The sequence below is a fragment of the Molothrus aeneus genome, chromosome 4 (assembly GCF_037042795.1).
Source record: "Molothrus aeneus isolate 106 chromosome 4, BPBGC_Maene_1.0, whole genome shotgun sequence".
Taxonomy (NCBI): Eukaryota; Metazoa; Chordata; class Aves; order Passeriformes; family Icteridae; genus Molothrus; species Molothrus aeneus.
In genome coordinates this window covers 71,176,156-71,203,396 of record NC_089649.1, presented here as the reverse complement: position 1 = coordinate 71,203,396, position 27,241 = coordinate 71,176,156, and the positions used below count along the sequence as shown (strand labels likewise).

Sequence of the window (27,241 nt, the reverse complement as noted above, 5' to 3'; positions counted from 1 at the left end):
ACTTCTGCTTTAATCCCGCCTTTAATTCCTTTTTCCGCGCCCTCTCTCAGCGCCCGCCTCAGGGACGAGTCAGGACCCCTCCCGCGGGCTGCCCTCGCCGCGCCTGCCCCATCGCAGCGCGGCCTCCGCGCCGCGCCGCCACAGGCACCCCGCGGGGCAGCCCGCGCGAGGGGGGCCTTGCGGCGGGGAAGGGGACGGGGCGTACCAAGGGTGATGTGGGCGGGGCCGGCGCTGCGGGATGGACGCGGTTCTGCTCGCCGCCGCTGCCGTGCTGCTCGCCGTCCTTCTCTTCTTCGCCACCCGCCTCCGCGGCCAAGCCAGGGCAGGTGGGTCGCGGCGCCGAGCGGACCGGCTGGGCCTCCTTCCCCACCCCCGCGGGGCCGTTCCGGTGGGCGCGGCCCTGCTCTCAAGCGGGTCCGCACGCGCGCGCGCGGGGCGCGTGTCTCGGGAACCGCCAGGGGGCGCCACGTCTCGGGCGGCCCCTGAGGGGGGGGACCCGCCATGTTGGGGGCAGCGGGGATTTTGGGGGGTCCCGAGGGGTTTTGGGGGGTCCCGGGGAGGATTCCGGGGCTGTCCCGGCTTCTTAACTCCGGGCTGCCCGGAGGTTGCGGGGTGCGGGCGCCGAGGCCTGGTCTGCTGCTGCTGGGGGTTCCCGGTTCCCGGCCTGAGGTGGCCCCAGGGTTGGAAGTCTGAGTTCTCTGTCGGGAGTTCTGTCAGGGGCTTTGGGACTGGGAAAGTGTCCCTGACGTTACTGTAAATGAGGGGGGAATGGAAAACAGGTCCCGAAGGCTCGGGATCGGCGCACAGGGTGTAAGGGGGGGCCTGTCACGAGTGGTGCCCCAAGGGTTCTGTGCTTGGTGTTTGTGGCTTGTTTGGACAAAGGGGTTGGTGCTTCCTCAGCAAGTTCGCTGATGATACAAAACAAGGCATGGCCGATGTCTCAGAGGGTTGTGCCCTTTCAGAGGGACTTTGACATGCAGGAAAAAACCTTCCGAAATCCAGTACAGTGCAGCTCAGGGCTCTGAACCTCGAGAGAACAGCCCTGAGCACCGGCAGACACCGGTGTGAAAAACGCCAATCACTTGTTTTTTTTATATAAATTTTAAAAGTTTGATAGTAATAAAATGGTTATAAAAATAGTAATACAATTAGAGAAATAATCATTTGGACAATTTGAATTAGGACGATATGAGACAATAGAACTAAAGAGTTACGGACGTCCGGGTACCTTTTTCTGGGCAGCACAAGTCTGCAAATGGACCCACGTTAACAAAGGATTAACCTTTAAAAACAACAGCCTGTTGCATATTCATACATCTCATACATGATGCATAAATTCCATTCAAACACAGGATTCTGTCATCGTCAGTTTCTTCCTCTGAATCTTAACAACACCTTCGAGGAGGAAAGAAGTTCGTTTCTTCTGATAAGAGGGCAATAAATTCTCTTTCTCTGAAAGATTCAGGTGTCCTGTGGCTGCTATCTTGCTGCATGTCCCTTCTTTAAAAAAAGTATCCTACATAGCATAGTTTCTATTTTAACATTTTTTTATAACCTACAACCATATTTAACACACTACTTAAGAGAATTAACACAGCATAACTTTCCAACACAACACATACAATATTCGCTTTAATATTTGCAAAAAGCCAATCATAAAATACGCATTTTTCACAACTGCATGAGAAGGACCTGGGTGTCCTGGTGGACAAGGAGCTGTCCCTGAGCCAGCAGCGTTCCCTTGTGCCAGGAATGCCAAGGGGATCTCGGGATGAGAGCATTTCCAGCTGGTCAGGGAGTGATCCTGCCCCTCTGCTCAGCCCTGGGAGGCACATTCGGGGTGCTCTGTCCAGTTCTGAGCTCCTCAGGACAGGAGGAACCAGCAGTGGGTCCAGCAGAGGTTTGTGAGGATGATGAAGGAGGTGCTGGAGCATTTCCTAACCAGGAAAGGCTGAGGGAGCTGGGTATGTTCAGCCTGGGGAGGAGAAAACTCAGAGGGGACTTGACCCACATCCAGCAGTGTCTGCAGGGAGGGCTCAGAGCAGGGCCCAGGCTCTGCTCTGGGGGCCAGCGTGAAAAACACCAAGCACTTGGTTTTAGGATTTTAAAAGTTTAATAGTAATAAAATGGTTGTAAAAATAGTAATATAATTAGAGTAATAATAATAATAATAATAATAATAATAATAATAATAATAATAATAATAATTTGAACAATTGGGATTTAGGACAGTAAAAACAAAGAGTTACAGGCAGTCTGGGTGCCTCTTTCTGGGCAAAATAAGCCCGGAAAATGACCCACGTTAACAGAGGATTAACCCTTAAAAGAACAGCCTGTTGCATATTCATACACCTCATACATGATGCATAAATTCCATTCAGACAGAGGATTCTGGCTGGTCAGTGTCAACTTCTTCCTCTTGTGAAAAATGCTAATCACTTGTTTTTAAAATTTTAAAAGTTTATAAAAATAGTAATAAAATTAGAGTAATAAAAAAATGTGGACAATTAGGGTTAGCACAATGAGACAATAGAAACAAAGTTACAGACCATCCAGGTACCTCTTTCTGGGCTAAATAAGCCCTAAAGAGGGACCCACATTAACAGAGGATTAACCCTTAAAAGCAACAGCCTGTTGCATATTCATACACCTCATACATGATGCATAAATTCCATTCAAACACAGGATTCTCTCTGGTCACTGTCAATTTTTTCCTCTTTTGAAAAACACCAATCACTTGTTTTTAGGATTTTAAAAGTTTAATAGTAATAAAATGGTTATAAAAACAGTAATAAAATTAGAGTAATTAAAATTTGGACAATTAGGATTTAGGACAATATGAGACAATAGAAACAAAGAGTTATGGACAGTCCAGGTACCTCTTTCTGGGCAAAATAAGGACCCACATTAACACAGGATTAATCCTTAAAAGCAACAGCCTGTTGCATATTCATACACCTCATACATGATGCATAAATTCCATTCAAACACAGGATTCTATCTGGTCACTGTCAATTTTTTCCTCTTGTGAAAAACACCAATCACTTGTTTTTAGTATTTTAAAAGTTTAATAGTAATAAAATGGTTATAAAAACAGTAATATAATTAGAGTAATAAAAATTTGGACAATTGGGGTTAGCACAATGAGACAATAAAAACAAAGAGTTATGGACAGTCCAGATCCAGGTCAGTGTCAACTTTTGTCCTGAATGTAAATTTTCCTGAATGCAAATTAATTTCAACCAACTTGCTCAAAATCACGATTAAAGTTTTTTGTTTGGTTTTTTTTTTAATAATTCACATTATTTAAAACAAATGCTTGTGCTAAAATTTAGAACTTTGAATGCTTCAAGAGAAAAGAAATCCTCCCAAACCCCACAGCCCCTGATTTATCCAAATCATGACAGGATTCCAGCTCAGGGAATTATTTATTTCTCCAGGACATGCATCCTTCACTTTTACCAAAAGTTCATCTCTTCATTCTGTCAGCTTTTTTCTCTTAGTCCTGACAGCATCTTCAGGGCTGAGTGAGGCAGGAAGAAGTTCATTTCTGCTGATAATGGAGCAATAAATTCTTTTTCTCTGGAAGATTCAGGTGTCCTGTGGCTGCTATCTCTGTGGGAGTACCTTGTTCCTCTCTTTTAAAAAAAGTCTCTTACATAGTGTGAAAAATGCCAATCACTTGTTTTTAGAATTTTAAAAGTTTAGTAGTAATAAAATGGTTATTAAAATAGTAATAAAATTAGAGTAATAAAAATTTGGACAATTAGGATTTAGGACCATACAAGACAATAAGAACAAAGAGTTGTTTTTTTCTGATAATAGAGCAATAAATTATTTTTCTCTGAAAGATTCAGGTGTCTTGTGGCTGCTATCTGGTGCAAGTCCTCTCTTTTAAAAAAAGTATCTTACATATCACAGTTTCTATTTTAACATTATGTTATAACCTAAAACTATATTTAACACACTACTTAAGCAAATAAATCCATTATCACTTTCTAACATAACACATATGATATTCTTTTTAATATTTGCAAAAAGCCAATCACAAAATACGCATTTTTCACAGCCAGCAATGCCACAAGAGGAACAGGCAGGAGCTGAAACTCCACCTGAACATGAGGGAGGATTTCTTTACTGGGAGCACTGGAAAAGATTGCCCAGAAAGGGAGGCTGCAGAGTTTTCCTCACTGGAGATATTCCAGAGCCATCTGGAGTCACTCCTGTGCCGTGTCCCACCTCTGCTCCTTTTCCACCTCATTGTGGAGGAGGCAGCACTTCTGTGTCACTGCTGAGCACTGTTAGAGCAGAAAATCATCTGGGCTGGAAAAAAAAAAACCAACTTTAAAATCACTGAGTCCAACCATAACCAGCACTGCAATCCCACTGTGGTGGAGGTGACCTTGCGTGGGTGGGAATTGGGTGCTGTGGGAAGGAGTCGGGTGTGCTGAGAACTCACTGCCCTTGCTGTGTTCCCACACTGAAAGAGGTTTTTTGGTGTCAAATTAAGATGTTTAGTCAAGATAAACTCTGAACTCCTGGTCAGAGTTCATAGTTTGTAGGTATACAAATACCTACACACATTTTGGGGATATGGGGTATTTAGGGGTTGGAATTTCTATTCTTTTTCTTCTGGGGCAGTTGCTTTGATAATTTTTAATTAAGAGGGAAAACCAGCATACATTTAATACAATCTGGGATCTGTGGTAAAAGCAGATTTTGTGGCTGCCAGGTGTCAAGATGTTTAGTCAGGACAATCCCTGAACTCCTGGTCAATACCTCCACAGATTTTGGGGATATGGGGTGTTTTGGGGTTGGAATTTCTATTATTTTTCTTCTGGGGCAGTTGCTTTGATAATTTTTAATTAAGAGGGGAAAGCACCACACATTTAATACAAACACAGTCAATCAGTGCAGTACTGTGCTGGTAAGGGATCTGTGGTAAAAGCAGATTTTTTGGCTGTCAGGTGTCAAATTAAGATGTTTAGTCAGGACAATCTCTGAATTCCTTGTCAATACTCCACAGATTTGGGGATATGGGGTGTTTTGGGGTTGGAATTTCTATTATTTTTATTTTGTGGGAGTTGCTTTGATAATTTTTAATTAAGAGGGGAAAGCAGCACACATTTAATATAAACACAGTGCAGTACTGTGCTGGTAAGGGATCTGTGCTAAAAGCAGATTTTGCTGGTAATAATTAAATTTTCTAACACATTCCTCACACACCTCTGCTTCCACAGACCTGGTCTAAATCTTTGTCTTGGAAAGGTTTGGAAACTGATGTAGTTTCATTGGATTCCTATGAATGAAGAAATGAACTTTTGGTAAAAGTGAAGGATGCATGTCTTGGAGAAATAGATAATTTCCTGAGCTTGAATCCTGTCATGATTGGATAAATCAGGGGCTGTGGGATTTGGGAGGATTTCTTTTCTCTTGAAGCATTCAAAGTTCTAAATTTTAGCCCAAACATTTGTTTTAAATAGTGTGAATTATTTTAAAAAAAAACCACTTTAATCCTGATTTTGAGCAAGTTGGTTGAAGTTAATTTACATTCAGGACAATTTTATCATGTTGAAGCCTTTTTTTGTGGTAACTTTTTGACACTTCCAAGTTGGCCGTGCTTTTTCTTACAGTGATTTTAAGATATGTTTTACTTTAATATATTGTTTAATATAATATATAATTTAATATCTATAATATATAATTTAATATCTTGGTTTCTGCCATGATAAATCCCTTCACAGAATTTCAGCTGCTGGGGATGGCTTTGTTCTCTGTATACAACAGAAATTATTTTTCAGAACCACTGGGATTGTGGTGTATTTAATACAAAATTTAGTTTTAAGCAGGAATTTCCTTTTCTATTCCTTTTGCTTGGGTGGAAAATGGAAGTTGCCACAAAATCTGTGTTGCCACCTGGAAAGGACTTGAAACCAGGAACAATGGACTTAAAGAAGTGGTGGGAGCTCTCACCTTTAATTGTTAATGTGCAGAGATTGGGGCAGCAGCTTCCTTCTGTGTCATCTCATGGAAATTGGCTTTTAAAATTGTTCAGATGTTTAGGGAGTGAGGATCAGGAGAGGTAAATCTTTGGATTTCTTTGAAAGGTCCCTTGGAGCAGCACGTTTTTCCAGCAGGGTCATGCCTGGACTTGTTCTACTGAACATGAAAACAAATTAAAAAATGGCATTTCTTGATTTTACACGTGGCTGTTTCTGATAAGCTCCACTGGGCCAAAGCACCTCCTCAGGAAGCTTCCACCTGTTGAATTTTGAATCCCTGTCTGAATTTCAGAGGTTTTGCACGGAGGCAGAAGGTGCTGGGTGGTGCCACCACGTGTGAGGGTGTGCAGCAGGTGGAGCTGTGTCCCTGTCCCTGCAGCCTCCATTCCTGCCAGCCCAGCTGTCACCTGGTGGAAGGTGCTGTGATAGACAAGGGGCTGTTGTCTAGAAAAACATCTCTGCTGTAAGCAAAAGCTTGCACAGTTTTGTGAAGGGGCAGATTTCTACCTGGAGAGTGCAAAAGGAGGTTCTGACCTGGGCTCTGAGTGACTCCATGGTGGTTTTTGCAGTTTCACATGCAGTTCAGGAGAGATTTCTGCTGGCAGAGCACAGTTGTGTTCTCTCTCCCTTCAGGAAGGAGACACAAGCAGGGTCTCAGAGCTGCTGCTGTGCCCTGGCTGCCAAGCCAGCTGAAAGAATCTCTGGCCTGCACTGATGCTTCCTGAGCACCCAGGCAGAGCTGCTGTGCCCAGCACAAAAATCTTCTTGGGTTTTCAGGGCTGAGCCAGACCCTGGACACCACAAATGCAAACTGAGCCCGTGTCCCTTTCCCAGACAGCTGTTGAGTGTTTTGTTTGTATTACCTGTTAATTTGAGGGGTTTATCTCATCAGTTCAGCCTGGCCTGTCGTTCTGCAAAGCTTGTGGATGGCTTGTCTCACCTCTTTAACGCTGGCCATTAATTTTCACTCAGATGGCTTTGGATCAAGGCTAATTAGTGCTTGTGTGACTAATCTCTGCATGATCTGACTAGCCTGGGGTGCCACTGCTGAGACCTCTGCAGCTCCAGGAACATGAAGAGATGTGCTCAGATAAGTGCAGCAGCCAAAGCCCGCCCTGTGTGCTGCAGGAGGAGGTTAAAAAAACAAACCCAGCAGGGCCAGACCCCAGAGCAAATCATTGTTCAGCTCAGATCTGATGGTCAGTCCAGCCCCAAGCAAAAGGAAAAGTGATTTTTCAGTGTGTCCTCTGTTGTGTGAAGCCTCCCCTCCGTGTGTCGCAGCTCAGGGGGAGGGAAGCACAGCTGAGCTTTCAGCATTCTGAACAAAAGCTGTGTCTGCAGTCACGTAGGCAGAGCCCTGACCCCTGAGGGAGCAGGTCCAGGTGTGGCACAGCACAGCAAAGGAAATGAGGATTTTCTGCTGCTCCTGTGAATGACAGGGAGAAATGCAGTGAGGAACATTCGTGTTTTCCAAATCCCTGCCCAGCTGAGTGCCTGGCAAACAGAAGCTCGAGAATGCTCCTGTCAGAAAGGTTGGAAAAGCCCTCTGAGGTCATTCAGTCCAGCCATTCCCCCAGCACTGCCAAGGCCACCACTGACCATGTCCCCAGGTATCACATCCACATGGCTTCTAAATCCCTCCAGGGATGGGGACTCCACCACTGCCCTGGGCAGCTGTGCCAGGGCTGGAGAGCCTTTTTGGAGAAGAAATTTTCCCAGATATCCAACCTGAGCCTCCCCTGGCCCAGCCTGAGGCCGTTCCCTCTGCTCCTGTCCCTGTTCCCTGGAGCAGAGCCTGACCTCCCCCGAGCCTCCTTTGCTCCAGGCTGAGCCCCTTTCCCAGCTCCCTCAGCCTCTCCTGGGGCTCCAGACCCTTCCCAGCTCTGTTCCCTTCCCTAGACTCTCTCCAGCCCCTCCAAGTCTTTCTTGTTGGGAGGGGCTCAAAAACTGTCCCCAGCATTGGAGGTGCACCAGCAGTGCCAACACAGGGGACAGGCACTGCCCTGGCCCTGCTGCCACAAGCCAGGTGTCACTGACTCATGTTCAACCAGCTGTGTGCTGCTGAAAAAGAATCTGCACTCAGGAGAAATATTTTAAAAACTGGAAAGAAGAAAAAAAACCTTCATTAAAACATTTATTTTCCTACTAAATGACAATCCATAGTGGCTTGGTGTCTTCTGTTAACGTGCACATTTTGGAGATGTGACAGATATTGTCCACCAGCTGCCCTGGGTGTTTGACTGTGCTGTGCTGGGTCAGGTGTGGTGGGGTTTGGTACATCCTGAGCCCACTCCACACTGGTCACTTTGAGGAATTGCTGAGTCTCCTGTAGAGAGTTCAGTGGAAAAAAGCTGAGAGCTTGGTTCATGTGTTTATCTCTGTGAGGCTTGAGCTCTTTGGTTTGAAATAAATACATGGCTTATAAATAGATTCCTCTTTCATAAAATGCAAAGCAGTCTCTGTTTCACAGGACAGCAGGAACCAAAAGCAGAATGAATGAGTGCTGGAGCTGCACAGCTGAGCTGCTGGGCAGGACCATCTTGGGGATTACTGAAGCTTGCAGGTGAAAGGATGCTGAGGTTTGAATTGCACCATACCTCAAGAACTTAGGAAGTGAAATACTTCATTTGCATAAAAAGCTTTTTGCAGAGCTTTTTTGGCATTTATCAGTGTCCAAGAAGTGATCTGCTCTGCTTCTTCAGGAGAAGGTTTCCTGTAGCATTCCAGATTGGAGCAGCATTTTGGCATCTCTGCACTCAGTGATTTCTCCCGGCCCTGTTCTGTCTGCACAGGTGGATGGCACCAGGAAGGTGACAGCAGTGTGACAGGGCAGTGGCTCAGTTTCAAATGTCACAATGTGTGGGGACCTGCTGACATCCCTGTGACATCTCTGCTGGCCACAGCCTGCCTCAGGTGGCCCTGCTGAGCTCAGGGCTGCAGCCTGTCCTTTCCAGCCCCAAAATCAGCACTTTGAAGGCTGAAATAGCTGAGGTGAACTGCAGGCACACCTTTGGTGCTGCATAGATTCACTCACAACAAATCCCATTTTCTGATGGCAGATATGCTAATAGGAGTTTTTTCAGGAGAGCATTGTTTGGCTCAGGGGGTGCTGGAGACTTAGCACAGAGCTTACACACCATAATCTGTCAGATCACAAAATAAATGTGTCCTGAGCTGGAGTAAGTGAGTTGTTCTGCAGTTTTCCATGAGACTATTTGAATATTTGCTTGAATTAAAGCTTAAAAGTTAATACTTTGCAGGATTGAGCAGGTAACAAATACCAGTTAGGCTTATCAACAGAATATGCAAAGCAGGTATCAAGGATGATGGCATTTTACCATTATGTGGTTTGGGTTTTTTTTTTTTTTTTTTTTGCATTACTGCCCAAGTTAAAAGCAACAGGAAGCCTCAAAAAAAAAATCTGAGAGTTCTCTATGGAAAACTTCTGAAATGAACCCACTGGTCAGTTCCATCCTCCCAGCTGCTCCTATTAGGATATTCTTCATTTGCCAGATCTTAATTAGTAACTGCAGTGGCCCTTTGTGTCCTTGTTTGTACCTACCTGTGATTTGGGGACTTGAAATCAGCAGGGCAGAATGAAGTGTTTGTTTCAGCTGGAATTTGTGATCCTTGTTTGCACTTCAGGGTGTGTTTCGTGTGGAATGCTTTACATATTCCTCTCTGAAACATTCAGCCTCTGAGGTTTCAGTCACATGAATCTGTGTTACACAAGTACAAATTCAAATTAAAAAATCAAAATACTTCAGAAATGTGAAAAACGCCAATTACTTGGTTTTAAATTTTTAAGAGTTAAATAGTAATAAAATGGTTATAAAAATAGTAATAAAATTAGAGTAATAAAAAAATTTGGACAATTAGGGTTAGCACAATGAGACAATAGAAACAAAGTTACAGACCATCCAGGTACCTCTTTTTCTGGGCTAAATAAGCCTTAAAAAGGACCCACATTAACAGAGGATTAACCCTTAAAAGCAACAGCCTGTTGCATATTCATACATCTCATACATGATGCATAAATTCCATTCAAACACAGGATTCTGTCTGGTCAGTGTCAGCTTCTTCCTCTGAATCCTGAGTGAGGCAGGAAGAAGTTCATTTCTTCTAATAATGGAGCAATAAATTCTTTTTCTCTGGAAGATTCAGGTGTCCTGTGGCTGCTATCTCAGTGCAAGTACCTCATTCCTCTCTTTTAAAAAAAGTATCTTACATAGTGTGAAAAACTATGCCAATCACTTGTTTTTAGAATTTTAAAAGTTCAATAGTAATAAAATGGTTATAAAAATAGTAATAAAATTAGAGTCATAAAAATTTGGACAATTAGGATTTAGGACACTAAAGACATTTAAGACAATAAGAACAAAGAATTTGTTTCTTCTAATAAGGGAGCAATAAATTCTTTTTCTCTGAAAGATTCAGGTGTCCTGTGGCTGCTATCTCAGTGCAAGTACCTCATTCCTCTCTTTTTAAAAAAGTATCTTACATAGCAGGGTTTCTATTTTAAGATTATATTACAATCTAAAATTATATTTAACACGCTACTTAAGCAAATTAATACTTAAAAAGAAATAATAAATAATAAATAAAATTAATAAATGAAATAAATTAAATTAAATTAATAAATAATAAATTAAAGCATAACTTTCTAACACAGCACGTATAATACTCATTTTAATATTCACAAAAAGCCATTTTTCACAAAGAAAGAAAAACGCACTTTTGTGTCCGTGCCGTTTGCTAACTCAGAAACCGGAGGCAGAAGGGAAAGGCATCTTTAACATGAATATTTTCTTTTTTTCTTGCAGCTGATGAGGATCAGCAGCAGAATGTGGCAGCAGCAGCAGCAGCAGGGGCCAGGCCCCGGCCCCAGGAGGAGCGGGCGGAGGGGATGCCCCGGCGCCGCAGGAACATGGGCACCAGGCTGATGGCCCAGAGGAGAGCCCAGCAGGCAGAGCAGGGGCTGGAAGGTAACTCTGCCTTCAGCTTGGCAGTGACAACCGCCCACTTTGACAAGTTAAAAGGGTTTATTAACAAAAACACAACGAAAGGACTACAAAAGGAAAAATTTTGCAGTGCTGGAAAATGCCTTCATGGGTACCACACAGTCAGTTCATCTTCAAGATGGATGCTCAGTCTTTTATACCCCTGGGGGTTGCCTGAGCCAGCCCTGGCCCCTCCCAAGGTCTGTCAGTCAGCTCTTCTGTGCCATTTATCAGTGCAAACTGCTTTCTTGTCACTGGATTGGAGGTCAGGTGTTGCCATGTCTCACCCCCTCAGCACCCCCAAGCTTTTCCATTCCCAACTGCCCCATGCCAGGGACACCTGTGCAGCTTCTTTGTACCTGTCCTGGACAGCCCAGGCTGTCTGATGGCAACAATACAGGGGGGAAAGGGAGCTATGGGGAGAGCAGAGGACATCTAAACCACAATAACATAACCATGCATCACTAAAGCTTTTCTTAATAGTCACACAATAGTCACCCCTTAATTGTGAGAGCCAATCATCTCATTGTCCATCTGTAAGAGACTGACACTGCATGAGGGTCTGACCTGCAGCTGAGCTGCTCCTGCAGGGCAGGAGTGGCCCCCCAGGTGCTTGGGTGATGGCATCCAAAAAGCAGCACCACTCTGGAAATGCCACTGCACAGAGCTGATGCAGGACAGGCATGTGAGACAACTGCTCACTTTGAAAAGTTAAACAGGTTTTTTAAACCTTGACAAAAATACAACAAAAGGACTATGTAAGGAAAAATTTGCAGCACTGGGAAGTGCTCTCATGGGTGCCACGTGGCCAGTTCATCTTCAAGATGGATCCTCAGTCTTTTATACCCCTGGGGGTTGCCTCAGCCAGCCCTGGCCCCTCCCAAGGTCTGTCAGTCAGCTCTTCTGTGCCATTTATCAGTGGAAGCTGCTTTCTTGTCCCTGGATTGGAGGTCAGGTGTTGCCATGGCTCACCCCCTGAGCACCCCCAAGCTTTTCCATTCCCAACTGCCCCATGCCAGGGACACCTGTGCAGCTTCTTTGTACCTGTCCTGGACAGCCCAGGCTGTCTGATGGCAACAATACAGGGGGGAAAGGGAGCTATGGGGAGAGCAGAGGACATCTAAACCACAATAACATAACCATACATCACTAAAGCTTTTCTTAATAGTCACACAATAATTGTGAGAGCCAGTCATCTCATTATCCATCTATAACAAGCTCATCTTGCAGGCATTGAAACAAAGCTTCACTGCAGGTGTTGAAGCTGGGCAAGGGGTGCAGCTGGCTCCTGGAGGAAGTTGTTGAGTTTTGCTGATGGGTTATTTACAGTTTCACCATAATCTTGTCTTTGGGGGGGGGGGGGGGATAAAATGTAAAAAAAATAGAGATAGTATAGAAAGTAATTTTATTTTTGAGGAGTTGTAGTTGTTTTAATTACTAATTAATTGTCCTCAGAACAAGAGGACACAGTCCCAAGCTATGTCAGGGAAGGTGTAGGTTGGATATTAGGAAGAAATTTTTCACCAAAAGAATAATAAAGCACTGGAATGCTCTTCCAGGGAGGGGGTAGAATCACCATCTCTGGATGTGTTTAAAAAAGCCTGGCCATGGCACTTGGGGCTAGAGTCTGGTTGAGGTGTGAGGGCTCAGGTTGGACTCAGTGATCTTAGAGGTCTCTTCCAACCTCATCATTCTGTGATTCTGTAAAGATTAAGAACAAGCCTGCCCTTAATAGGCCACAGCTGTAGCCAATAAAGATGAGTTATAAAAGAGTGAGTTAAGTGGTTAAGAAGAGAACTAGAGTTTGTTAACTGTGTTGTGAAGAACTACCCATGAGAAATCACCGAGAAAGCATAAAAAATTTACCATAAAATAACATTTATTCTCTTCCTACTTCATCACTTTTCTCCATATACCCCTTACATTAAACCTCTGCTTCTTCCTGAGGTGAATTCTGGCTATTTGTGGTGCCAGACCCTTCACATCCTTCCCAAAAACTTTTGTATTCCTGCTTAGGCATGCAAGGAATTAGATTAAATTACTTCAATTTAAGTGACCTTGTCACTCTCTACAACTCCCTTGAAAGGCGGCTGCAGTCAGGTGGGGTTGGTCTCTTTCTGTGGTGCCAGACTATTAACATCCCTCCTAAAAACTTTTTAGGAAGTTTCCTTCTTAGCCATGCAGGGAATTAAATTAAATTACCTTAATTTAGGTGACCTTATCACTCTCTACAACTCCCTGAAAGGTGGTTGTAGTCAGGTGGGGTTGGTCTCTTTCTCCAGGCAGCACTGACAGAACCAGAGCACACAGCCTCGAGCTGCACCAAGGGTTGGATATCAGGAAAAAGTTTTTTACAGAAAGGGTGATAAAGTTCTGGAATTTTCTGCCCAGGGAGGTGGTGGAGTCCCCATGCCTGGGTGTGTTTAACAAAGCCTGGATGTGGCACTGGGTGCCAGGGTTTGGGTGAGGTGTTGGGGATGGGTTGGACTCGATGATCTTGAAGGGGTCTCTCAACCCAGTGATTTTGTGAATTTTATGTAAATTTGGGAGAACAGAATCCACACCTTGCATTGAACACCAAGCTGTAGTGCATTACTGGTTCCTTTTAAATTAGTGGGAAGCATTAATTCCCAATGGAATCTCTGCAAAACATGGAGTTCTCTCTCCAAGGAGCCATCCAGGTGGTGCTCAGGATCAGGAGGAGATCACCACAGCCTGCAGCATTTTGCCAGCAGGTTGTTGACAATGTGCTGTGTAAATCCTGAGCTGCATTTACAGTTCACAGCTACATTTCTGTGGTGCAGACAAAAATATGGTGATAAATAAGATCTTTCTACATCCTGTTAGTACAATTCCCTTTTCTGGTGAAGGTTGACACGTGATTCTCTTTATTGCTGGAGAGATGAGATCACCATGATTCACCCCCTGGATTCTTTCTACTTTCAGATCGTGGGTGAGGTGTTCAGGCTTTCTGCCCAAGTTCTGGAGTTTGCAGTGGAGGCCAGGGTGTCTTTGTGGTGTGCAGGAGGTGAAAGCACTGAGCACACACCTCTGTGATGCCTTCATTAGGGACTGTTTGGACTTGGTTCAGCTTCTCTTGCCCTGCAGTTTGGAGGAAGCCTCACGTTGGCAGCTGAATGTCCTTTTCCAGCTAATTATGTTCAGCAGTTCCACAGATGGAGATTGGACAGGTGTGAACTTTTCAACTTTGGTTATTTCTTCTCGTGTGATAACATCCTGGAAAGAAAATGGAATCTAAAAATACTCAGTTTTCAGCTCCAGACATCAAAAGTTTGAATGCTGAGGGCCGACAGTGAAGCTGTCAAAGCAAATGGCTCATCTTATCTTATCTTACTTTGTCACTTTAGCAATAGAAGAATCTGTGTCATTGGGCTTTATAAATAATTCTTTTGCAGCTTTCTGTACATCAGATGCAAGTGCTGCTGCTTTTGCATGAAGTTCCCTTTGAAATGACATGCCTTCTTTTATTTGTTTTCCCTAATTTCTTACCCAAATGAAACCAGCTTCTTGCTTTTTGCTTCTCTGGGTGGTTTTATTTGTATTTTTGGATGTTTTTTCCAAGTGGCTGAGCACAGGTGCACAGCAGGAGCAGCAAAGCCTTTGGAGAGTGAGCAGAGATTTGGGCAGAGGAGCTGTGGAGAGAGGCAGCTGTCCCTGACTCCCCAGCACTGAGGTGACCAGTGGCCATTAATAATTGGGATTTGCCACCCTCTGTGCTGCAAATCCCTCAGCCTGGCCCTGAGCTGCCTGGCTTAGGTAAGGCATTAAGATACCTGTCTTTTGTAAGGGTTTTCCCCTTAAAAAAGGATGTGTTGAATGTTTTAAAGCTTTCTCTGTGGACGTGTGGCACAAGCCTGGAATCACTCCGGGATTTATCCCTTTTTTTTTCATTTTCTCTGTGTCACTGCAGTATAGAGCAGTTTTCCCTAATTGCTGCTTGCATTTGAACCAGCTGGAATAGGAAGTTCTCTCCATGGCAGGGTTTTGTGCTAAAGAATTCATTGACTTCTTGGAGAGAGAACCCAGTGCATCACCAGGGCTTAAGAGCAAAATTATTTGGCAATTTAGAGAGAAACACCAAACCCAAGCCAGTCTGGTTTCTCCACTCTCGCCTTTGAAAACTTCTGAACATCTGCAACCAAAGCAAACCAAAGCAGATTTTTTTTTTTTTGTTTGTTTGAATTTGATGCAATGTTTTACTGCTAAATTTCTGTTCCGTTTGTGGAATTTCCACTCTGGGCCTGTGCTGAACTTTGGGCAAAGCTGCCTGATCCTTCTGTGTGTCACTCTTGATTTCTGCCAAGAAGTGATTTCTTCACCAAGCCATTGCTGCAAGAATCTGAGCCCTGACCTCAGGGAGGCTGTGGGGATGTCCTGACCATCCCAGTGTCCTTGTGGCAGTCACACAGTGCAGTCAGGTAGGAATCTGTTGCCACCTCAGAATTTTCCGCCTGTTGGGAGCCAGTTCTGCTGACTCTAGGAAATGTCCCCAAAGCTGCACTTGCAGACTTTGGAGTTGTGGTTAGCACGAGGGTTTTGCGTTTTCCATCTAACAATCAGATTTCAATTCCAGAATGAGAAAGAAGCTTTGAGGGTAAAGTTGTAGCCCACGATTTCTGCTGTCTGTGCTGAGCTGCTGGGTTTGTGCCAGGACTCAAATCTCTCACAGAGCAACGGGGGAGGAGAAACACCCCCAAACCCTGGGCACTAAGATCAAAACCTTGAAAACTTCATTGTCCTTTCTGTAGCTTCAATTTTACTTGTAAGTCTGCATAAAGAATAATTTAATACAGGAATAAGGAATTTAATTTAATCATTTAATAAGGAATCATTTAATACAGAGATAGTAATGATTATTTTCAATATTCAAATCTACACCCACTGCATTTTGGAGCAGAAAGTGACCCATCCATCTGATGTTCCCATCAAAACCATCATTTCCTCTCAAGTGACAAGAAACTCATGAGGATGAAATAATGACAGGTACAGTTGGGTTCTCTTGATCCAGCTGTTCTAAACATAGTGAGGGTGAGGCTTTTCTGTCACTTGGTTTTGTCTCAGGTTGTAATTCCTCAGTTTGCTGGGGTAGCTAACTAAATCAGTCATGGATTGTCACAGACAGACAATGGTACAGCAGCAAATATTTTGGCTTTCCTCCCAGAGGGAAAAGCCAGCAGGTGCTGGGCTCCTGATTGCCAGGGTCCCTGTGGGCTGTGGCATGGGACAGCCCCGGCCAGGTGCCCACCCTGCCCCAGTTCACCTGTCAGGAGAGCATCAGCACCTGCAGGTACCCTCTGATGGTCAGAGATTGCTGGGAGATGGTTCCCCTTGGTGACAAAGTGATTCTCAAAATGACTGGGACCCCTGAGCTAGGGACTTTCAAGCTGGCTTTAGAAAAATGGTTTTGATTGCCTCAAATTGCCCAATTTCATCCCAGCCACAGCACTCCTGCCTTTTCTGCAGCCCTCTGCAATCTGGGAGTCTTGTTAAAAACTAACAACCTCTGTGCTCTGCACATTGGAGCAGGGTGCCTGCTCCTCTCCCTGTGCAAAAGGAGGCTGAAGGAGAGTTGTGAATTTATGTGGTTAGGTGGAGAGCCCAGCCAGCAGACTTAATTAACTCTGTGTGTCTTAATTTAAATTGAACCCAGACAGAGGTGGCTTTGTGGGCTGGCTGCAGCCAAGATGAAAATGCTGCAAGGCAGAAATGGCTGAGGATTTCAGGCATTAATCATTTAGGGCAAGAAAGGCCAAGCTAAGCAGTGGGAGAAGGGGATAAATTGGTGTTGGAGTTGCAGTGAGGGATGTTTGGGCCATATGGTAGTGTGAAAAAATACCATCACCCATTTCCAATTTGAAATTCCTTTTATTTGCCATGCAAGGAGGGTGTGCTTGGCTCTTGGTTTTGCCTGACTGATGCTCTGAGTGCATCCACTTGGATTCTGCTCACCTCTGGGTGGACATAAGGGTGTTGTGTTGTGAGCTTTTACTGGTACAGAAAAAACACTTGCCCAGCTCTCAAGTTGAGCTTGACCCTCCAAACCTGCTCCTTGTCCTTGAACATTGCAAAGAGGTGAGGAAGGTGCTTCTCTTGAGACTGCATTTTGGAGCAGAGAGTGACCCATCCATCTGCTATTTCCATCAAAACCATAATTTCCCCTCAAGTGGCAGGAAACTCGTGAGGATGAAATAATGACAGGTACAGTTGGGTTCTCTTGATCCAGCTGTGCTAAAAATAGTGAGGATTTTCTGTCACTTGGAGAGAGAGGTGTGTCAGGCCAAAACTTTACTGCTGGTGATGTGAGGGGAAAGAGAAATTGGTGATTTTAACTGCCCTAAATCATGGGGTGGTGAGCAAGAACCAGACTTGTGTAAGAAATGCCAGCACTTTCCAAAATGTCACAGAGCAGGGACCTCTGGGTCTGCTGGGAGTGTGGGTGAAAAGAAAAGGAAAAGGGAAGGGTGTGCTAGAAGAGCCTCAGCAGCCCACTCCATTTCCAGGCAGTGTTTTCCAAGGGTTTGAATTTGAAGGACACTCACCTTCGCATCTTCAAAATGAGCTCTCTGATTTGTTGAAAAAATGTGTTGCCAAAAAATGGGGCTTTGTGTGGATTTTTGTTTGGTTTGGTTTTTTAACAAACAGAAAGTAAGGACTCCCTCAAAGAAAAAAATCTGATTTTGTCAGGTTGCTTTTATTATTTAATATTTTCTTATATTTATTATTTAATATTTTATTATTTCGTAATAGCAATAATAGTAGAGAGCCCAGTCTGTGGGCTCTCTACTTCTGGCAGCAACATAAAACTCCCAAAAGTTAAATATCCCAACATCTGCATGATTTTTCTCTGAGCTTTTAGCATTGTGCAGCTGAGCACAAGTGTTGGAATCTCCAGCACAGTGAACATTTGGTTAAATTATTTTACTTCCACAGCATCAGTAATGATAAATCCAACAGCTTTTGACACTTTGAGTGCTCGAGATTGTGAAATAAAACATGAGAAACAAAAGTTTGTGAGTGCAACATAAATGAAATTATAAGTTCCTCTCTTCTTTTGCATGGCAAGCTTTGGAGATCAGAATCTCACATTTTTCTTTGCAAGTATTAATCATTACTGGGAAAGAAAGCAAAAAACAAGGTTTTAAAAGTTTTTAAAATGATAATAATTGGGCATTTTAAAATGCTCTTTATTGCTTTGTGTGGCATCTGAGCTCAGCATTCAAATCCTGCAGCTAAAAAAATCCTGTATGAGTGTTTTCTGCTGAAAAATAATATAAAAATAATGCTTCATCCCTATTGAGTGATGGATATTGTGCATAAGTTCAAAAAGAATGTGTTTGTGCTGAAATCTCTTAAAATAAGCACTTTTTCTGAGCACTGAAAGCTCTGGAAAATGTGTAAATTTAGAAGCAGTGATGTGGTCCCACGCTGTTCTTGTGAAAGGGAGCTGTGTTCATTGGTTACTTGAAATTATTTTAATGCTTAATCAGTGGGAAAACCTTTCTAGTACAGCTAAACTTTGACTAATATCCCAAGTAGTGAATCAAAATTCAGTTTTGCCTTGCTGCTACTCGTGCAGTGGGGTTGGTGTTGTCAGAGTGCCCCCAGTGAGTGTCTGGTCCTGCTCAGGCACAGCCAGCCTGGGCAGGGGGGCTCTGTGGTTTCTCACTTCTGCCAAATGCTTTCAGCTGAGAATGAGCCTCACATTCTGCTCTAAACTCTGCTCTTTGTGTCTGCTGCACTTCTCTGCCCTAAGTGTCGCCTGCTTTTGTGGCTTCTGGTTAATAAACCGGTTTCTCGTTCCGTTTCTAAGTTAAAAATTAAAAAAAAAAACGCAAAAATTAAAGGTAGTTATTAGACTATAATTAATCCCACCACAGGATTGTGTTACTGAGAAATGGCCACACCTTTCCAGTGGCTGGTGTCACACATCTGTTGGGTATTAATTACCTGCTGTTAATAACATTTTCTGCTTCTGCCTGGCATCTTTTCCCCCTCTCCTTTCCCTTACTCCCTTTGTTAGGTGCTGCACAAATAGTAAATAATGCAGCTGTGCCCAAAGGACTTTCTGGGAGTAGCCCCCTGTGCAACTCTCATTCTTTTTCATGGATGGGAACCCATTTGCTTCACCCAAAATTTAAAAGGAAGCAAGACAAGGACAGCTAGACCAGGTTGGGCTTGGAGAGACCTGGTCTAGTGGAAGGTGAGAGTGGCACTGGGGTTTTGGAACAGCATCTTTAAGGTCCTTTACAATCCAGACCATTCTGTGATTCTGGGGTAATTAAAATACACAATGCTGATTGTTTATTTTGGAAGTTTTTGTCTGTTCTGTACACAGTACAGGATTCTGCTGAATTTCTGTCCTGATAGAGAACATCAGCACTCCAGCACATTTTCTAAAGGTACTGGGAAGCATTTTTAAAAAGAAATCTGTGAATTTCCAGCAATCCAGACACCTGTGTGGCTGATAACTTCCCTGGTGTGCTGCCTCTCAGTAGATTCAAAATAAAAATGAAAAGCAAAAGTTCCCTGAAGCCAGCTCTCAGCTGGGCAGCAGAGAGCCCCACGTTTGTGTAAAGCAGAGTTTGTCACACTGGTTCTGCTTTCTGCCTCTGGATGGGAACTCCTGGGACTGCTGAAATCACAGAAAGGCTGGGCTGGGATTCATGTTAAAGCTCATCCAGTGCCACCCCTGCCATGTTCAGGGTCACCTTCCATGATCCCAGGTGGCTCCAAACCCTGTCCAGCCTGGCCTTGGACACTTCAGGGATCCAGGGGCAGCCACAGCTTCTCTGGGAAATCCATTCCAGGGCCTCCCCACCCTCACAGGGGGAAAATTCATTCCCAATATTCCATTTAAACCTGCTTTCTTTCAGTTCTATTCCTGTCAGAGTGTGGGGTTTCCCACAGGCTGCCCAAGCCCAGCACCTGGGGGATGCTGAACTGCTTTTCATGATCTGCCCCTCCTGCATCCCTCCCAAGCTCAGGGGCAGATGGAGGCCAAGTTCCTGTGGACTCACTCCCCACAGAGTCTGGCAGTGCTGTCACAGCCACAAGTGTGTGAAAAGTGATTATTGGAAGCTGCTGAAACAATCCCTGCTTGATTAAAATGAAATCAAGAATTGCTGGCTGTGTGCAGCACCCTCCCTGCTTTTGGTGGAGCTGTGACAACAAATGCATTCAGCTTTGGCTGTGTGTTTGTGTTGCTGTCAGCACCTTTAGGTTCATTCAGTAAATTTTAATTGCAGCCAGGTTTAGTGCCCTGGTGACCTTTGCAGCTGTGTCTGTATCCCCATCTCTGGTTTTGATGGCTGGAACTCCACACTGGAGGAAGCTTGGAGGAAGTGATGCCTAAAGGGTCACATCAGATGCTTCAAACAGGAGGAAAGGAATGATCCTGAGCAACAAAAGTGTGTCTGATCCAGGACTGGGGAAAAAAAGGCTTTAAAAGAAGCCTTCCTTAGGTTTCTGGCTCAGGTTATCTTAATATAGATAAAATCTGAGCAGCCCTCAGGTGGAACAGTGTCATAGATGCTGTTTTATATTTGTGATGTTTGCAAGAAATAATTTTCTAAACAATAATACCAGAGCTGAGCTGTTAATTTTGGAGTAATAACTGCTAGTGCTGGGTGTGCTCACCCACTGTGCTTGGAACCCCCCTTGATGCTGTATTTAAAATAGAAATAAAGTTATTTTCAGCATCATTAAAATTATAGAAGCAACTGTGTCAGGTCTGAGTATCCCTGGTGAAGGAAGGGGGAACCCTTTTGGTTATCTCAGACTCCAGGAATTCTCTGAAGCCCAGCTCAGCAACCAGGCTCATATTAATTCCATCTCCTGAAAACTGCTGTTATTTGAGAGCCACCTACACAGCTCTCAGACACATTTATTTCTCATGATGTCTTGGTAGTTTAACCATAGTCCCATTAACCGTAGACCAGTGTCATAGATGGTGTTTTATACTTGTGATGTTTGCAAGAAATAATTTTCTAAACAATAATACCAGAGCTGAGCTGGTAATTTTGGAGTAATAACTGCCAGTGCTGGGTGTGCTCACCCACTGGGTTTGGAACTCCCCTCGATGCTGTATTTAAAATAGAAATAAAGTTATTTTAAGCATCATTAAAATTATAGAAGCAGCTGTGTCAGGTCTGAGTATCCTTGGTGCAGGAAGGGATATTTAAGAAGGGATATTTAAGAAGGGATATTTAAGAGATTTCAGCACAAACACATTCTTCTTGAACTTATGCACAATATCCATCACTCAATAGGGATGAAGTATTATTTTTATATTATTTTTCCAAAAAAAAGCAGCAGGAAACACTCATACAAGATTTTTTTAGCTTCAGGATTTGAATGCTGAGCTCATATGCCACACAAAGCAATAAAGAGCATTTTAAAATGCCCAATTATTATAATTTTAAAAACTTTTAAAATCTTGTTTTTTGATTTCTTTCCCAATAGTGGTTAATACTTGCAAAGAAAAATGTGAGATTCTGATCTCCAAAGCTTGCCATGCAAAAGAAGAGAGGAACTTATAATTTCATTTATGTTGCACTCACAAACTTTTCTTTCTCGTGTTTTATTTCACAAACTCGAGCACTCATGATGTGTTGGTAGTTTAACCATAGTCCCATTCTGTGTCTTGGAATTAGTAAAACAAGAATATTTCCAACCTAATTCTTCATAAAAAGGAAGTGGGAGTGTCATTCATCCATATGCTCCTTTCACAGCAGCTTTTTGGGTTCCCAAAGAAGGGGACCAGGTGCTCTGGAGAGAGCTCCCTCCAGAAAACATCCTGGCACAAATCTCTTCCAGGCTGGATCTGAAGTGTCAGCATCAGCAGAGCAGCACTGGGCATGCTCAAAGCACCAATTATTTTACCCAAAAAGTCAAATATATGTGAGAGTTTTCATTTTGAGCCTGCCATGACTGTGAATTTGTTTGTGCAGTGAGCTGAGGATTTCTCTGGGAGTGTTGAGCTCAGTCCCCAGCCCTGATTTAGACCAGCAAATAAAGTGGCCAAATGTTCCTGAGCTTTGAGCAGGGAGGAAATGGCTGCATTTAAAAGCTCTTCTTCCTCAGCCCTTGAGAGAGCAGAAATCCTCATTTGCACACCCTTTGAGCATAAGAGCCTTTCATATTTCACTCTTGCAGAATCACCTCTGTAAACAACCATTTGTCGTACAACAGGCAAATATTTACATGGCATTTTCCTGCAGGCAGACCCGAGATTTGCATTTCAAGGATTTTTTTTCTCCTCACCCCTGAAAGGTTTTATCTGTCAGAACCAGTGGATGAGTGGGGTGCCTCTGAATCCCACTCTTTGTGCTGTGCAAAGCCTGGGGCTAACTGGGAAGAAAGTCTCTGCAGGCCAGTGTTGGGCAGATAAATAATGACAACCATTAGCACAATATCTGTATCAGAGGAAAATCTCTCTTTTTAATTGTGGAAAGCAAGAAATATTTATGAAAAGCCTCCCTTCACAGGATCAAGGAAATTTTTGTACAATTTCTGTATCAGAGAAAAATCTCTCTTTTTAATTGTGGAAAGCAAGAAATATTTATGAAAAGCCTCCCTTCACAGGATCAAGGAAATTTTTACTTCTGCCTTCACTTGAGCGTGTGTTTGCCTTGTTACTTCTGCTCTGTGGCTTTGGCAGTCTCTTGTGATTTTTTTTTCCCTTTTTTCCATCTAAAAGGTCTTGTCTGAAGTGTGTGTGTGTGTGTGTCTCCTTTTCATCTGCTGCTGCTTTCCTGAGCAGCACTGAAGTTTCTCCGAGAGGCTTTTGACAGATGATTTCAAATTTGTCATTTGTGCAATGTTGCAGAGGAAGAGGATGCCGAGGAGGTGCCAGAATTTCAGGTGTCTGGGAAAATTGGAGCAAAGAAGCAGAGGAAATTAGAAGAGAAACAAGCCAGGAGAGCACAGAGAGAGGTGAGGATTTCCTGCCACGTCTTGAGCAGAGCCTGAACAGCTCAGCAGAGAGCTGGGAATGACACAGAAAGCCAGAAGCAGTGGCATCACTCAAGGGTTGTTTTATCTGAAAAATGTCAATTCAGCTTTTGCTGACCCAAGAAGGCTGTGGAAAACTCTGTCTCATTTTCTTTCCATTCAGACTCGTGGGGAGTAGAGGAGTTAAACTCTTGAATGCTTTTTTTTGGATGTTTCCACTGCTTTCCAGCTTAATGCCAGCACTGTCTCCCCTTAAAATTACATTTCAATCCCCATGGAGCTGGTGAAACACCCTGGGCAGTTGTGAGGAGTGCTTCAGGTGCTCTCAGAGGGCAGAAATGTGGTTTGGTTTGATCTGTGTTTAGCTGTATTTATTGTTTTTACAGGCTAGGGGAGATACAAAGCTTTTTGGTGTTAATTCCAGGGAAGCAAGAAGCATTTCAGCCTTCTGAAGGCAGCAGCTTGTGCATTTTCCTTGGAATTGTTCTATCTTTTTATATATATTTTTTTTTTCAAACTCTATATTGTTCTGTATGAACATTTTTAAAGCTTGTGAAATCCCAAGTTGGGGATTTTAGTGTCGCCTGAGGTTTAAATCCAATGTAGTAGATGGAGCAGTTGGTAATAAACTTAATTATTGGTTATATATATACTTCCATTATGAACCTTTTCTCACTCAGTGCTTTCATCATTTTGTTACTTTCCATACTCATTAAATTTAATTTTTCCCCTTTTTTTTGGTGGAAAATGTGAGCAAAGTTGAATGAAGTTGGATAAGCATCAGTTGGTGAAGCAAGGAATCTTCTGTTTCATTTTAAAACATGCTGATTTTTATTTTCCTATGTAGACAGATAAATTCCTTGGATGGGGCTTTTTCTCTGAAACACTCAAAGCCAAATCCTCCACTGGAATATTTTCTGCTTGTCCTCTTAAACATATTTTCAAATTTAAGTATCTTCAAGAGCCTGAAAAAAAAATCTTTAAAAAAGCTTAATGCACCAAGACAAGACCCTTTTTATTATTCCCTCATTTTGCAACAACCTCTTTGTCTTAACAACAAAAATAAAATTATTTTAAGAGACCATTGCAGCTTTTTATATAAGAGATTCTCCCCAGGTTAATGATACATTTGAGTGCACTTTTTTTACATTGTGTGTTCCAAATCCTTTTATTTTTTTCCTTCTTTAAGGTCCTTTCTAACTAAACTTCAAGTGAGGAGAACTGGAATTCCATGACACAACATTGTTTAACATGACTGTTGTAATTAGCTCATAAGCACATTCAAAAGGAAATGAGATAAGTGAGGAGGGTAATTTCTAAATTTACCAGAAAGTTGAATGTGCTGGAGGGGAGGGGAAGTGAAATGATAGTGGCTTTAAAAAAAAAAAAATTATTATTATTATTATTATTATTATTATTATTATTATTATTATTATTATTATTATTATTATTATTATTATTATTGGTGGTTGTTGTTGTTGTTGATGTTGTTGATGTTTCTTTCTGAGCAGGCATCTAAAAGGTGGGAAGAAACCCCCTCATGGTATCATCATATGAAATTTTAAAATGTAGATTCAAAAAGAGTAAGGTTTGGCTTGCATCGTGTTTATTTCAGGCTGAAGAAGCAGAGAGAGAAGAAAGGAGAAAACTCGAGTCAAAAAGAGAGGAGGAGAGGAGGAAAGAAGAGGAGAGGATTCGTCAGGAGGAGGAGCGACAGGTGGGAATAATTGTATTTATTTCTGGAATAATTGTATTTATTTCTGGAAATCCTAAGCCAGCTTTGCTTTTGGGATTGTTTCTGGGGGAGTTCTGTGCCCAGGGAGCTGCAGGGACCACAGGGTCTGTCCTGCTCCAGCCACATGCGGGATTTGGAGCTCAGGAATTTGCCCAGCCCAGCTCTGAGTGTCTCCCAAGGATGGAGATTCACAACTTCCCCTCTTCCCTGGGAGCTGCCAGCTGGAACCAGCAGGGCAGAAAGTGAAAGGCAGCAGCAGCAGCAGCAACTGATTTTGCAAGTGTTGTGTGAAATTTCATTCTAATTTCACGTATTTGCATGTGCTTCCCAATTAAAGCTTCCTGGGCTGTGCATATGTTAGCAGGAGTGACCCAGAAAAACAATATTTAATTTCAGCTCAGCTGAAATGCTTCTGGTGAATACTTTTCATTAGTGAGGGAGGAAAACTTGGACTTCAGAGCTGCTTTTTGTACTCAGGCCATCAGTGCTGGCTGAGAACTTCCTGCTCTGGTGCTGCTGCAAGTCGTGGGGTGGAAAGGACAGAGGTGTTCTGCACAGTTCTGAGATGAAAAATGCAGCCCTCAGCTCTCACTGTGAATTTTTTGGTGGTTTTTTTGGAAATTTGTGTCTCTGCTTCATGGAGATTTATTTTAATTTGCTCCAAAAGCAGGTTGTGTAAGTGGGGTGTGTTACTGATAATATTTTTTAAAGGAAAAGATAATTTTTCCTTTCCTCTGTCAATGATATGAAGGCAGGGTAAAGCAATTTTTAAAAATAACCCATACATTACACATACAGATTGTATCCATGAGAAGATTTTTATGTGAATTTCCATTTAGCTCTGGGGTTATTCCCCACAAATCCTTTTCCTCCTGAGCTCTCAGTTCCTTTCCATCAGCAGAAGTTTTGAATTTTAAAAATTGAAGGGGAATGTCAGCACTACAACATCAGAATATGTAGAAAAATCTGAGATTTTGTAAAGCAGCTTGACCAAACTTCCAGAGGACCAATAATTCCACAGCTTCCCTTCCAAGACAGATGTACAAATTCATTTTTTTTTTCATATTTTCCTAAAGTTCTGAGAACTTCATATCCTTGAAACCCTGAATAATGAGCTGCGATGACTCCGGTGCTTTGGGGGAATTGTGACATCCTGGCTGGACAGTGACATTAAGTGACACTGGAACTTCCAGTCCCTTGCAGGGTGGCAGCCAGCACAGCACTGCACTGCAGGTGAATTTTTAAGCAAATTCCACCTGAGCTGGGCCAAGCTGCTCCTCCAAGGAAGCTGTGGCACAGGACTGAGCTGTTCTGCTGGGCTTTAGCAATTTGGCTGGGGTGACTCAGGCCCAGTTCAAAAGTTCAGTAGAAAATAAAGATAAAATTTACACCAGGCATCTCTTCACACAGAAATATTTATTTTTATTCTTTTACTTTGGTTTCTGTTCATTTGAGGGCTGTGTAATTTATTTCTGGTTGAATGAGGAAACTCTTTATTTGTTTCTGGTTTAGTTTGCAGTATTCTTATATACTGCACTATAGCACTTCTATTTCACGTGGCTCTGGGAAAAAGAGAAATACAAACTAAGGCTCTGATTTTATTTATTTGTCTGTTTATTTATTTTAAATGTTGTGCACAACAGTTCACAGAGTACTTCCTAGAACTTGGAAAATTGCTCAAATGCCTGAAAATTGCTCAAAAGCCTGAAAATTGCTCAAATCCAGCTTGGTCACTTTAGCCAGTACCTGTCTACTTAAATCCTGTAATTTTAAATCCTGTAATTTTAAACTATTTTAGTTTGATTTAGTTATTGGTTTTCCCAGTATTTATCAGGACAGCAAACCCACCCACCAGGCTGCATCAGGAACATTATTCTGCCTCTCAGAGCAAAGTGCTTTCAATATTTAATTTTTCTCCTTGTGTCTAAGTTGATAATCCAGTACCTGCTGAACATTTGGAGCATGGATCAAAGTAAATATGTCTGACAATATTTCATGTCCATGCTCAGCTGTTTCCTGGTAATTTTGAATTTGTCTTCATGGAGCCTGTAACAGGAACCAGAACAAGTGAAGAGAGCCTGTCCCTAGGCTCAGAACATCTCATTTTCCCAATCTTGTTACAGGCTGATGGTGTGATGGAAAAGGCAGAGCCTCTGAGAGGATCACTGGGTTTATGGAATACACAGGATGAAATGTCATTTATTTTCCTCTAGAGGAGGAATTCTTCAAGTAATATCTTGTCACCAGGAAAGCCTTGTGGGCTGCACATGTTGTGATTCCATTCCCTCATCTGAAAGGCAAAATTCTGAGAGATACCTCAGGCAGTGACTGATAGCAGATAAAAACCAGGGTGGAGCTGGGTTTGTAGAGACATTTTGGTCACTGACATTGCTGTAGTTTATATAATCCCACCAGGCACAAAAAATTCAGTTTATCACTGAAGTTTGCCTGAGAAATGTTGCAGGTCTCAGGTACCTCCTTTTCCCTTTCCTCTCCCAGAGTATTTCTGCAGAGGCAAATCCCCAGCTAAG

The 27,241-nt window shown here is 42.9% G+C and overlaps 1 protein-coding gene across 1 annotated transcript in view; it reads left to right on the top strand.

The window, feature by feature from the left end:
• Positions 1–204: 204 nt before the first annotated feature.
• The window catches only part of DDRGK1 (DDRGK domain containing 1), a 44,227-nt gene continuing 17,190 nt past the window's right edge, over positions 205–27,241 (top strand). The window contains exons 1-4 of the mRNA XM_066548796.1: positions 205–326; positions 10,826–10,987; positions 22,851–22,957; positions 24,591–24,692. Coding sequence (XP_066404893.1) covers positions 239–326; positions 10,826–10,987; positions 22,851–22,957; positions 24,591–24,692 — 459 coding nt within the window. The 5' untranslated portion in view covers positions 205–238. The remainder of the gene's footprint in view (positions 327–10,825; positions 10,988–22,850; positions 22,958–24,590; positions 24,693–27,241) is intronic.